The sequence below is a fragment of the Marmota monax genome, unplaced genomic scaffold (genome assembly GCF_021218885.2).
Source record: "Marmota monax isolate L192 unplaced genomic scaffold, Marmota_monax_Labrador192_F-V1.1 WCK01_AAM20220418_F8-fsc00148, whole genome shotgun sequence".
NCBI classification, from domain to species: Eukaryota; Metazoa; Chordata; class Mammalia; order Rodentia; family Sciuridae; genus Marmota; species Marmota monax.
This window is the reverse complement of record NW_026693034.1, coordinates 2,147,199-2,160,242: the sequence shown is the minus strand read 5'-3', so window position 1 is coordinate 2,160,242 and position 13,044 is coordinate 2,147,199. Positions and strand designations below refer to the sequence as shown.

The 13,044-nt window shown below is 42.6% G+C and overlaps 2 protein-coding genes across 7 annotated transcripts in view; both read left to right on the top strand.

Annotated features, from left to right (window-relative positions):
• Positions 1–13,044, top strand: part of LOC124098810 (small integral membrane protein 10-like protein 2A) — a 130,521-nt gene that overhangs the window by 57,307 nt on the left and 60,170 nt on the right. The gene's annotated exons all lie outside the window — the stretch shown is intronic.
• Positions 4,979–13,044, top strand: part of Cyth3 (cytohesin 3) — a 91,505-nt gene continuing 83,439 nt past the window's right edge. The window contains exons 1-4 of one of the 6 annotated variants that reach the window (XM_058582447.1): positions 5,013–5,130; positions 6,023–6,646; positions 8,066–8,181; positions 8,639–8,756. In XM_058582447.1, the coding sequence (XP_058438430.1) occupies positions 8,089–8,181; positions 8,639–8,756 (211 nt within the window). In that variant the 5' untranslated portion in view covers positions 5,013–5,130; positions 6,023–6,646; positions 8,066–8,088. Of the gene's footprint in view, positions 5,131–5,604; positions 6,647–6,689; positions 8,182–8,638; positions 8,757–13,044 lie in introns of those variants that run through there. The other 5 variants (XM_058582449.1, XM_058582446.1, XM_058582448.1 and 2 more) reach the window with 5 other exon arrangements.

The following is a 13,044-nucleotide window of genomic DNA, read 5'->3' as shown; positions in this document are numbered from 1 at the left end:
AGGTGCGACTATGACCCTAAGAACCCAGTTCGTTCTCTCTCTCTCTCTCTCTCTCTCTCTCTCTCTCTCTCTCTCTCTCTCTTTCTGTCTCTCTTTCTCTTTCTTTCTTTCTTTCCTGAGGATAGAACCCAGGGGAATTCTACCTCTGAGCTATATTCCCAGCCCTTTTTATTTTTTATTTTGAGATAGGGTCTTGCTAAGTTGCCCAGGCTGGCCTCCAACTTGCAATCCTGCCTCAGCCTCCTTGAGTCACTGGGTTTACAGGTGAGCACCACCACTCCCACTAAGAATACAGTTGTTTAGTGGACCGATGAATAAGAACTGTTGAGCTGGGCGCAGTGGCACATGCTGGTAATCCCAGCAGCTTGGAAGGCTGAGGCAAGGGCATCGCAAGTTCAAAGTCAGCCTCAGCAACTTAGTGAGATCCTGTCTCAAAATAAAAAGGGTTGGGGACATAGCTTAGTGGTAGAGTGCCCCTGGGTTCAGTCTCAAGTGCCCCTCTACCCCCCCAAAAAAGTGTTGAACACTTTATAAGCTGAGAGCATAGAGCAAGGTAGGTTGGATTCCAGAACGTAAGCTTGGAGTGAAAAAGCAACTGGAAGTTGGCAGTGAAAGTAGGGATCCCTGGCAGGGCATGGTGGTGTACACCTGTATAATCCCAGCAGCTCAGGAGGCTGAGGCAGAAGGATCGGTAGTTCAAGCCAGCCTCAGCAACTTAGCAAGGCCCTAAGCAACTCAGAGAAAACTTGTCTCTAAATAAAATATTAAAAAGGGCTGGGATTGTGGCTCATTGGTAGAGTGCTCGCCTAGCACGGGAGGGACCTAGGTTTGATCCTCAGCACCACATAAAAATAAAGGCATTGTGTTGTGTCCATCTACACTTAAAAAATAAATATTAAAAAAAGAAAGAAGTCCTTAGAAATTTGGCTTTGCCTCCTTTCTTCCTGACAAGTGATCCTGACAAGTGATCTGATTTGTGAATGACCAGGTAGGGCAACTGTACATCTATCATAACAATTTATTCACTGAATGCTTGCTAGGTACTATGCACTATTTGTGTACCATAGCATCTAGTTCTCATAGAAACCTTATGCACCAGGGTTTGTTGTTGGTTCCATTTCACAGAAACCAGGACGTAGAGAGGTGAACAATTTGCCCAAGGTCACACAGCCAAGAAACAGAAGTGCCCAGTTCTCTATCTTGACAGTCTGGGTTATCAGATATCAGTGGTGGCACTTGGTGATGCATCGTGGCTGGAACCCAAAGTCAGTTATTGGGTGTTATGTGACTATTTTACAAAGTCACTGAATGGTCAGAACTTGTGACTAGCTTTTGCCATCTTACAAGTCACATTCACTTTGGTGTAGTTAGGCTTTCCAAATCATAGTGCTCTATGACCAGTGGTCTGTCACTGACTTGAAGGCAAGGAGCACATCCCATGTAGGGGACCATGGTCCCAGACAGATGTTCTATGTTCTTATATTTGTCATTTTACTATTTTTCTTTAATTGCCTGAACGATAGTACACTTTACACCCCAGGATAGATTCTCTTGATGATTTTAAGCTGTATACAGCAAACTCTGACCAACTTCATTTTTGAAATTAACTTTTTTTTATTTTTTAGTAGGTCAGGGACAAACTATAAAAATGAAGAAATAGATAAAAAATAACACAGCTTTTTTAGTACTGTAGAAGACAACTTGCATACAATAACTCTTAATATTGATGATGCCTTGAATGGTACACTGTCTTTCTTCCAAGAACAAATAGCTCAAAATAGGGGCCAGACTATTTTTTTCCTAAGTTTACCACGAAAGAGAAATTGGACTGCTGTTGTTCTTGCAAAAATGCAAATTACAAATCAATCTGAAAGGAATTGAGCTTTGAATTAACGTGAGGCCCGGGAACTGGTGTCATTTGTGTGGATTCCAGTGGGGATTTAATAAGACCAGGTGGACAGCACTGAACGATTGGGAAGAGAGACAGAACGGGTTGTCTGGGTTTTTGAAAATTTAATGAGGATGTGACTTGACACATGGACTCCTGTTGTTTGCTTGGGCAGAGTGGAGCATGTTAATCTGTTCAAGATCATCTCCATTCCTAGACGAAATTAGATTTTAGAAAACATTACTTTTCTTTCGTGACCATCAGCTGACAGTGAACTGGCTATGCTATGTGCCTTCCTTGGAATGGACCAGACCCTTAACCAGATGTAAGGGATTAGCCAAGGTCCCCATCTACGGACAGTCACCACCATGTCTGCATTTCTTGACTATCAGAGGTTATCAGAGGAGATGGGAACTGCTCTTATGCAGGAACTGGAAGCATCCACAGCTCAAGCAGTGTGGGAAGACTCTTTCTGGACAAGCAAAAAGAGTCTTGGCAGGGTTTTGACTCTTGTGATTCTTAGAACAGCAAGAGGACACTTGTGTCTGATTTCACAGATTTCCACTAGCAGGATGGAGAAGGATATACAAAGAAGTCCTGACCTTTCCGGAATGTGCACATTCTTGACTTTGTAAACTATTTCTGCAATGGTCAAAAGGCTCATAAATGGGTTTCAACATGTTTTCAGAAGGTCTTCCACGTTTCATGGTCCTATTCATCTACCAAATACTGTTGTTTTCTCGATTTTTTACATGGCCACACCTGGCAATGGAGAGTGGAGACAGAATACAGATTACAGTCTCTATTCTGAAGGAGTTTAAAGGTTGCAAAGTTAGTACACATGAAACAGCAAAAACTGAGAACATCTATAAATAGGATAGGGCATTGAAATTACAATTAAATAATTATTTGTATAATTACTTGCTTAATGGCTTTTAGGCCATCAGTCCCAGGAAGACAGGGACTTCACTGTATTCCCAGCACCTAGAACAGAGATGAATGCAGGAGGTATCTAAATCTTTATTGTCTGGCTGAGTGACAGCAACAATGTAATAGCTGGGTTTAATATTATTATCTTGGAGCAAAGTCTGCTGCACAAATTAGTTTCCTTGCAAATTCACTTATATGACTTTCATCATCTGAGCAAACTGCTAATAATTGAGTGCCTATCTTAGTGGATAACTAGAATACTTAATGTTCTTGCATGTAAGAGTAACATTAATGTAAGCAGATAACTGCTAACAGTAGAATTCAAGAAACACCAGAAATCACCTCTTTTTTAAAAAAGCTAATTTTTCTCTGAAATATTGATTCCTTTGCGTTGTGAAGGTTTTAAAGTCTTCCAATTTCCCCAGTAAAGTGTAGAAAAGACACCCTAAGCCTTTATTCTTCCAGGACCATTTTTTTTTTTTGTTCTGATACTGGAAATTGAACCCAGAGTACTTTTCCATTGAGTACATCCCTAGCTGTTTTGTTTATTTATTTAATTTTGAGACAGGGTGTTGCTAAGTTGCTGAGACTGGCCTCAGTCTTCCCAGTATCTGGCATTATAGGCATGCACTGCTGTGCCCGATTTCTCCCAACACTTTTGCAGGATTTGTTGGAATGGGAGCACAGGATAACCTGTGGGATGATATATTCTGCTTACAAATAATTGGGTTGTGTTTCATATGGAAATTAGATTAGATGGAGATCACAATTTTGGGATTCAAACTTGGAGAGAAGTACCTATAGATCACACTTTAAGGAGACCAAAGAATTAGGAATTGACATTGAAAAGCATTTATAATTGATAATATCTTTGAGTTCAAAGCTCTACATAGCACATTATCAAGTTCAAAGTATGCTGTCTTTTTTTTTTTTTTCCCCTCAGTAATGATGCTCTTATCTCTAGATAACAAAGCTGACAGGAACAAGATCAGGAAGCCACATCTGTGGGTTGGGACTTGGACATATATCTCCTGACTCCCAGATCCTTTTCCTGTTGCATCTTTGTCACACAAACTGCCAAACATTTTATCTACACCCAGAAGTGTCCCTACAGTTTAGGACGCACCAGAATGCTGGGTGTTTAATTCTTGAGGTTATTAGGAAATTGAACTCTTTGGAATCATCCCATGACTTTGAACAAAAAGGTTGAAAACTGTCTGCTTTGATAGATGATGGCAGAAGGATCTTTTGATTCAATGGGCAATTTGTAAATATAAAACAGTTGCTGGAAAATTCTATTAGAGATGAACTATCTCCTCCATTACAATGTTTGCTTTTCTTTAATGCAATTTTGTTCTAGCAGAAGGCTTGGAATGGCCCACATTCAATGTTTCAAGAAGAATTACTGGAAACGAGATATCAGAGAAAGACAATCCATAGATTTGGAATAGGGGGGAGCTAAGCCTTCCGCCCAGCTCCTGGCTGTGCCCACGTGAAATTGAATTCAGAGCTCCTTCTGCATCATAAATCCCGGCGGCTGGCAGCAATCCAAGGGAGACTGGCGCTAAACTCCAAGGGCATCTGACGCCAGTCTGGCCAACCCCTATTAAAGTCCTCTGAGGGCTGCACCCCAGGTGTGCTGGATTGGGATTCGGTTCCTACCTCAGGACAACATTCATTTATATGCCTTGCACTTTGTTAATTTAAAGATGCACCCATGGTCAGAAAAAGGAGAGGTTTCATTATATTTCAAAAAGCTGAAAGGCTGTCATCAGTTCCAGGACAGGTCCTAGGGCAGGAGGGGCAAGGTCTGACTTCTCAGTGCTTTCATTCCTAGATCTTTTTTCGCCCCCGGAGTGCACGTGCGAGTTAGACACCCGGCCACCGGGTTTCGTAGAGTGGGACGTCCCCACGTCTCGGACCCTCCGTTCCTGTTCAGGCTGCTGGAGGGCAGGGGTGAGGGGTCTCGAGCCGCGCTCTGGGGGCCTGAGCTTGAGGGTCTCAGGTCTCTGCCACCGCAGAAGCCGCCGGGCCGGGCGTGTTCCCGCGGGCGGGGCAGCCACCGCGGACCCCGCCCACCGCCACAGGGGGGGCGGGGCCTCCGTCACGTGACGGCGCGCCGAGCGGTGAGCCCCGCCCGGCCGGAGGAGGCCCGGCCGCGACCCGGGCCGCGCGCTGTGGAGCCGCCCGTCCACCCAAGCGCTCGCTCTGCGGCGCCCCCCGCCCCGGCTCCTAGCCCGCCCGCCCCGGGCTCGCCGACCGCGGGAGTGGCCTCAAGATGGACGAAGACGGCTGCGGCGAGGGCGGCGGCGGTGAGTGTCGGAGGTGTGGCCGGCCAGCCGGCGGCCTGGGGCCGGGGTCGCCTGAGGAGACGCGTCCGGGCGGCGTCGCTGCGGGCTGGTGACCGCGGAGGCCTGAGGCGCGCGGACACGGGGCGAGGCGGGGGCTCGGCCCCGGGGAGGGGCGGGCCGCGGAGGGGTTGCCGGCCAGCGCACGGGAGGGTCCGGGTGTGAGGCGGGTCGCCACGGCCGGGGTCTCGCGGAGGGGTGGGGGTCGCCCTGGTGGGGCGGGGACCTTGCGGGGCGACCTTCCTCGCGTGTTGTCGCCAAGGGCGTCCACGCCCTCCGGAGAGGTGTTGGACGACCCCAGGCAGCAGCTCTTCTCAGGTGGTGGGAGCGGGCGAGCGGGTGGGAACCCGGGAGGGGAAAGTTTTTTCTCGGGGCTCCTCCGGGGTCCAGCAGGGATGGGGGGAGGTTGGAAATCGGGACCGTTTTCCTGGCTTTAGATCCGGAGTGGTCTCTGGGAAATTGCTTAGGCGAGGACGGGGGCAGCTCCAGTCCAGGTCTGGGCACGCATTTTATGAAAGAGCAAAGGTTACAGAGTAAGCAGAAAAACGAGTCGGTGTTGCGGAGGGTGGGCGACAGGAGCCCAGCCAGCAGCGGAGGGGAGCCCCGAGATCAGGTGCGGAAGACACCTTTCCGAAGTGGGTCGTGCCAGTGCCCTGCGTGGCCCTGGTTGTGTGTCCGACATTCCGCGTCCTCTTGCAGGAAGGGTCGTGTTTGTTGTCAATTATTTAGTGGAATACAAATTACTGTCGTGTCATGCTGTGAATTAGGTTTCAAAACTGAGTAACGTGCCTCCCTGTATGGGGAGTGGGTCCATTGATTTGGAAAGCAAAGGGTTAATGCCCATATTTTTTTACAGGAACACCCCAAGTTGAGGCGCTCTATCCTTTGGCTAACGATCTCCTTTTTGCTGACAGACCGAATCATCAGAACCCCGTGTAATAAGGGAGTGTTTAGAAAAATCTTAATTACAGGCTGCCGGAGCAGCTGCCTGTAAGAATCAGCAGTATTGAAGGGTTCCGGATGAAGTGGTTAATCAAGGTGCCTTCTAGAATGCAAGTGCTGCTCAGAAGGAAATCATTTTTGCTGAAAGAAGCGGTGCGGCAGGACTGGTGGGAAGTTGGCACCAGTCATGGCATTTGGCAAGTTCAGTTCTCATAGTTAAAGCCAGGGGTAGCACTGTGGCACCGAGTGGGTGTGTTGTTTATGAAGGAGAATGCTGTGTAAAGAAGGAGCCCAGTTGCAAACCCTCCTACAGCCTGGCTGTTCGTCTGGAGACACCGGATCCTAAGTAATGGATTCCCTGGATGCCCTGCTTTTTGCCCAGCACAATTTGGCATAGCAGTTTTCCCCTTATAATAAAATAAGACAAACAACTGTAATATTTGAACATTTGACATTAGAGTCAAGGAGGTAGCTGGCTTGGCGATTCTGTTTGGAAAGTGCTTCTGACTCTGACTAAAGAAATGAGGAACACTTGAAGGTAAAAAGCAGGTATAAAGAATAAAAAAGGGGGGGGCCAGTGTGCTGCAGCTATTTATAGCTCTCCAGAACCATAACAAAGGATGATATTAGGTATCAGTAAGGCTTAAAACTATCTTTGGGTTATTAATATCTCTTTTGGGAAGTGTCACAGAGAAACAACCTTGAAATTCAAAAATATATATGATGTGTGACAGTATGTATTACACTATAATTGTAAAAAATTGGAAACAGTAATGTTCAATAGTAGAATGGTGAGTTAAATTTGGGAAGTTTGTGAGGGAAACATTTTCAGCCATTAAACATAAGCAGCTTTACATCCTAGTCTAAACAATGAAAAAACTGGTAATAATATGTTTTATTTTTTTAGTTTTTACATTTTCCAGGTTTATGGAAAAAAGTGTGTGTTACTTTCAAATTTGAAAAAGAAACTCAGTTTATAAAAGGCATGCAGATGTTTTACATGTACAGGATGATTTAACTCATCTCACTGGAGCATTGAACAATGAACAGATATTTATTGTCTACTAAAATGCCAGGCAGCATGCTAGGTGCTGCCAAACTTTTAACCTTTATTGGTTTGGTTTATCAAAATCTTTCTTCCTTGAATTGTGAAAGACATTTAAGAATATGTTTGGCAATTGAAGAATAAGTAATTTTGAATCAAATAAAAATCTTTCACAGTTTTGAAATATGAGTCATTTTTAGTGCTTGTTGTATAAACTTGATGTACTGTTGATTGTTGGAGGTTTTGAAGTTAACACACCTTTTTATAGTTCTGTACAGTTAACATCACTTAGATTAAAAAAAGTTTTTTTTTTAATATTTATTTTTTAGTTATAGGTGAGCATAGTATCCTCACTGTACTTTATGTGGTACTGAGGATTGAACCCAGTGCCTCACACACACATGCCAGGCGAGCACTCCACCTCTGAGCCATAACCCCAGCCCAGATTAAAAAAAAGTTTTGCTTTAAAATTCATGTTTTAAAAAATGAAGTTCAAGGGCTGGGGATATAGCTCAGTTGATAGAGTGCTTGCCTCACATTCACAAGGCCGGGTTCTAATCCTCAGCACTATTAAGAAAGAAAGAAAAAGGAAAAAAAATGAAGTTCAGCCTTTTGAAAGAGAACAATTTCAGTTGCCAGTTGATTGTAAAGCATAACATTTTTTGGTATATCTTTAGAGTGTAGGAAAGAACTTTGAACTGTGTCTGGGGAGTCAGTTTCAGCTTGTTTAGATGAGGTAAATGATCTATTCATACAGTAGTTATGACAGAGGCCAAAGATTATTTAAAAGATCTTTTTTATTAATGTTTTGGTTGGGTACTTTAAAATTTTATTTAAAAGTTGATTCTCACTTGCTGCTTTTATAATATAACTTTTTGTTCAGGATGTAATTCTTTGTTCTTTCGATGCAAGATAAGGAGAGGATGGCGGCATGAATGGCTGGAAGGCAGTTACAAGGAGGAGCCAGTTGGGGGTACAAGATTACAAGAACACATTGTTTCTTAAAATGTGTGCAGAGTGTAGTTAAGGTATTTGTAATTCTTTTGGCACTTGTTGCCTTTCTCTTTTCAACAGTTTTTTTGGATATGTCTCTACTTGGAAGGTGACTGGCTAGTTTGGCACCTTGCCATCATTTGTCTGATTGATGTTCCTGAATGGATTGTCCATGGCAAATGAGGTGTATTAAGTTAAATTGGTTCCCCTTCCTGTCTCCACTTATTCCCATCAGTATAGGTGAGGATTAAGTCTGGCTCAAAGTGACACTCAGCCTCACTCAAAATAAAATAAATATAAATTAAGATTAGATTGAGATTCTGTCTTTCATATGTCAGACAAGTGATAACCCCCAAGTTTGAAAGCAGAATGTTGGCAAGACTGTCTCAGCATTTACTGGTAGGAGTATAAATTAGTCATGGGTCTCAGGGAGGCTCAATATACCCTGTGTCCTATTGGCTTAAATCCATTTCTTGCCTTTTCCCCCTGCAGAGGGATTCACCTCCACAGGCAGCATTTCCCCGGTCCTTGGTCACCTGCCCTCCACCTGGATTTGGCCAGTGGGAGCCACTGGTGGGAGATTGTATGGCAGGAGGAAGAGGGAAACCAGGTGGTTTTGTTACTCTCCCCCTCCTACTGCCTCAGACAGTGTCTCTGCAACTGCCTTGTCCTTTTGGCCCCAGCACCTGAGCTTTGGAAATACCTCTTCCTGTCTACTCTGCAACCAAGAGGTGGGAGCATCTTCTTGCTCTTGCTAATCTCCAGGCTGTCTTACTGTTTCTTGTTTTACTTCTGTTTTCCATCACATAAGTAACCAACTCCTTATATTAAATTCCCTCAGTTTCAGACCCTTAAAGAGATGGCTATTTCTCTGGGTGGACCCCAATATATATAGGACGTTGGTCAGTATAAAATTACAAGTGTAGCAGGGCTTGGGGTGTAGCTCAGTGGTAGAGCTACCCCTGGGCTCTGTTGGGGGTGTATCACAAATATAGAAATCCTTTGACCCAGCAGTGCCAGTTTTAGGAATTCAAGCCTGCAGATACATATGTCCATGTGTGAGCTAATATAGGCAAAAAAAGTATTCATTGCTTTGTTCATCAGCAGAAAACTGATTAGATAAATAACAACATGCCCAGATGGTGAATGAAATTGTGAAATTGTAGAAAGGATCAGGAAGCTCTTTGTGAATTGATACAGAAAGAGCTCCAAAATACACATGAAAATTACAAGGAACTAACAACAGTGGCTACCTATTTGGGGAGGTGATGGGGAAGATAAGTGAAGAGGAAACTTTTCACTATATGCCTTTTTATTTCTTGACATTACAAAAGTTTTGTCTATCTTCACTTTCTAAAATTAGAAAATAATTTTTATGGACAAATAGTATAGTATACTGATAAGAACCGTCTTGCCTTTTTTTTTTTTTTGGGTGTGGCGTACAAACCCAGAACTTTGTACTTGCTAGGCAAGAGCTTTACTATTAACCTACCCCAACCTCCCGCCTCCAGCCGGGAGGGAATTTATGTATTTATTTTATTTTATTATTATTATTATTACTTGCTAGGCAAGAGCTTTACTATTAACCTACCCCAACCTCCTGCCTCCAGCCGAGGGAATTTATGTATTTATTTTATTTTATTTTATTATTATTATTATTTTTAATCTTATTTATTTATTTTTTTTGGTGGGGTTCTTTTTTTTGTCTTTTTTGGAACTGGGGGTCGAACCCAGGGCTTTCGAATGCAAGGCAGACGCTTTGCCACTGAGCTATATCCCAGCCCAATTTTTTAAAAATATTTTAAAAATTGTTTATGGATTTTTTTTTCATTAATTTATTTATATGTGGTGCTGAGAATTGAACCCAGGGCCTCACCCATGCTAGGCAAGTGCTCTACCACTGAGCTACAATTCTAGACCTTTATTTATTTATTTATTTATTTATTTATTTAAAAATGAGACCAGAGGGAAATTCATATATTTTTAATTTTTTTAAATTTTTAATATTTATTTTTCAGTTTTTGGCAGACACAACATTTTTGTTTGTATGTGGTGCTGAGGATCGAACCCGGGCCGCACGCATGCCAGGCGAGCGCACTACTGTTTGAGCCACATCCCCAGCCCTAGACCTTTATTTATTTTTATTTTTTATTTTTTTTAAATATTTTTTTAGTTGTAGATGGACATAATATCTTTATTTTTATGTGGTGCTGAGGATTGAACCCAGTACCTCACACATGTGAGGCAAACGCTTTACCACTGAGCTACAACCCCAGTCCAGCCCTTTATTTTTTAAAAAATATTTTTTTCAAATTGTAGATGGACACAATACCTTTGTGCTGTGGATGGAACCCAGTGCCTCTCATGTGCTAGGAGAGCACTCTACCATTGAGCCACAACCTCAGCCCTATGTATTTATTTTAAATGACACAATTAATTTTTTTTTTTAATATTTTTTTTGAATTTTAATATTTATTTATTTCTTAGTTTTCTGCGGACACAACATCTTTGTTTGTATGTGGTGCTGAGGATCGAACCCGGACCGCACGCACGCCAGGCGAGCGCGCTACCGCTTGAGCCACATCCCCAGCCCCGACACAATTAATTTATATTAAATGTAAAACAAAATGTAACCTATACTTTCAGTCTGTTCATAGGAAACTAAAAGCCACTGAACTTTAAAAAATAAATAATAACTTTGTATATATATATATACACATATATATGGCATGTTGTAATAGTTTTGATAGGCTTATCACTATACTTTTGAATGATTAAAAAGTGGACATGATATGTCCTTTTAGATTTTGTTTAGAGCATACTCTTTTTTTTTTATACCTTTATTTTGTTTTATTTATTTTTATGTGGTGCTGAGAATCGAACCCAGGGCCTCACATGTGCTAGGCAAGCGCTCTACCGCTGAGCCACAATCCCAGCCCTAGTCACTTTAAAAAAATAATACTTTGTTTTAGTTATAATTGGACACAAACCTTTATTTTATTTTTATGTGGTGCTGAGGATCAAACTCAGGGCCTCGCAAATGCTAGGTGAGTGCTCTACTGCTGAACCACAACTCCAGCCCCATAGTCACTTATTTATTCAAATGTTGATATGGTTTCTACCAAATGCCAAGCTCTGTGCTGAATAAGTGGTGGATAAGGCCGATGAATTTCCTGTGTTGATGGAGCTTATGCTTAGATGGGGAGATGGACAAGGAAAACCCTAGACAGGTATATAAAATAACTGCAAATTATGCTAAATGTGTTTAAGGAAATCAAAAGATTGAGGGCAAGGGGTTGGGTAGATGTGGGGCATGGGGTGGACAAAGTTTCAGGAAAGCATGTGGCCAGGGACAACCTCTTTGAGGAAATCTTCTGCAGCAGCTTGTAGGGATAGTTGCCTAGCAGAAGGGAAGGCACTGAGCTGCCCAGACCTGAGTGTGTGGCTTAAAAGGGGAGTGAAGAGGGAGCTAGGCAGGCTGTCAGATAAAGAATGCAGATTTAATTCTAAGTGAATGAAGCTACTGAAAGATTTTAAACAGGGGTATGACATTAGATTTATGTTTCAGTAATTTTAGCTAATATTTACTTAATGCTGTCAGGTTCTTTCCTGTGTGCTTTACATATCTTAATTTATTTACTCTTCCAACTATTACCAACATTTACAAATAGGAAAATGGAGACATAGGGAAGCTAAGCAAATTTCTCAGACAGTGGTGGAGCTGCAATTCAAACTCCACCCTGCCTTTATTTGTGGTGGGATTGAACTCAGAACTTTGTGCAAACTAGGCAAATCATCTACCACAGATGGTACTACATCCCCAGCCCCCCACCCAGCCTTTTTAAAAAGGATATTCTAGACTTCAGGATTGGAGGAGGAGGAGGTAGGACTTGGGACACCAATGAGGAAGCTGTTGCTTTGATTCAGGTGAGAGTTATAAAGGGGTGTGGGTTAGGATGGTAGTGGTGAAGTGCAGGGAAGGAAGGACATGAAAAAACAAGTCTATATAAAAACATACCAGGGCTGGGGTTGTACTCAGTGGTAGGGCACTTGCCTAGCATGTGTGAGGCACTAGGTTCGAGTCTCAGCACACATATAAATAAATAAAATAAAGATCCATCAACAACTAAAAAGAAAAAAAAAAAAAACTAAAACAAAACAAAACAAAAAAAAAAACACCAGATTTAGAACTCTTAGAAATAAGGAAAAAAAAAAAAATCCAGGATGGGCAGGTTGGTGCATGCCTGTAATCCCAGCAATTCAGGAGGCTGAGGCAGGAGGATTGCAAGTTCAACACCAGCCTCAGCAACTTAGAGAGGCCCTAAACAACTTAGTGAGACTCTTTCTCAAAATGAAAAATAAAAAGGGCTGAGGATGTGATTCAGTGGTTAATTATCCCTGGGTTCAATCCCCAGTACCAAAATCAAAACAAAACAACCCCCCCCCCAAAGAATCCCCCAACACCCCCAAAGTTAAAAAATAATAGACAAGCACTCAAGTTCCTAATACTCAGAATTAGTGTAGTAGCTGTTAAAGTTATATGTCATTGGTTTAAGTCTTCCTGGTTTCTTTCTTTCTTCTAATAAAATAAAGCACTACAGATATGACCCTCCATCTCAGTGTATGGCAGTGTCCTTCTTTCAGTTGCTCAGGCCAAAACTGTGGTGATATCTCCACCTCTTGGGCCTTAACCTCCTCGTATCACTCTTCTGATCTGCCCCATCCTCATCTTATTTAGACTCCTATCCTCCTCCTCCTATCATGACTGGTTTGCTCCAAACCACAGGGCTGCAACTCTTTTGTAAAAGAACCAGGTAGTAAATACTTGAGGCATGTGGGCCTCATATGTCTGACAAAAATCTTCTTCCCTTTTTTTGTTAAAAAAAATTCTTTAAAAA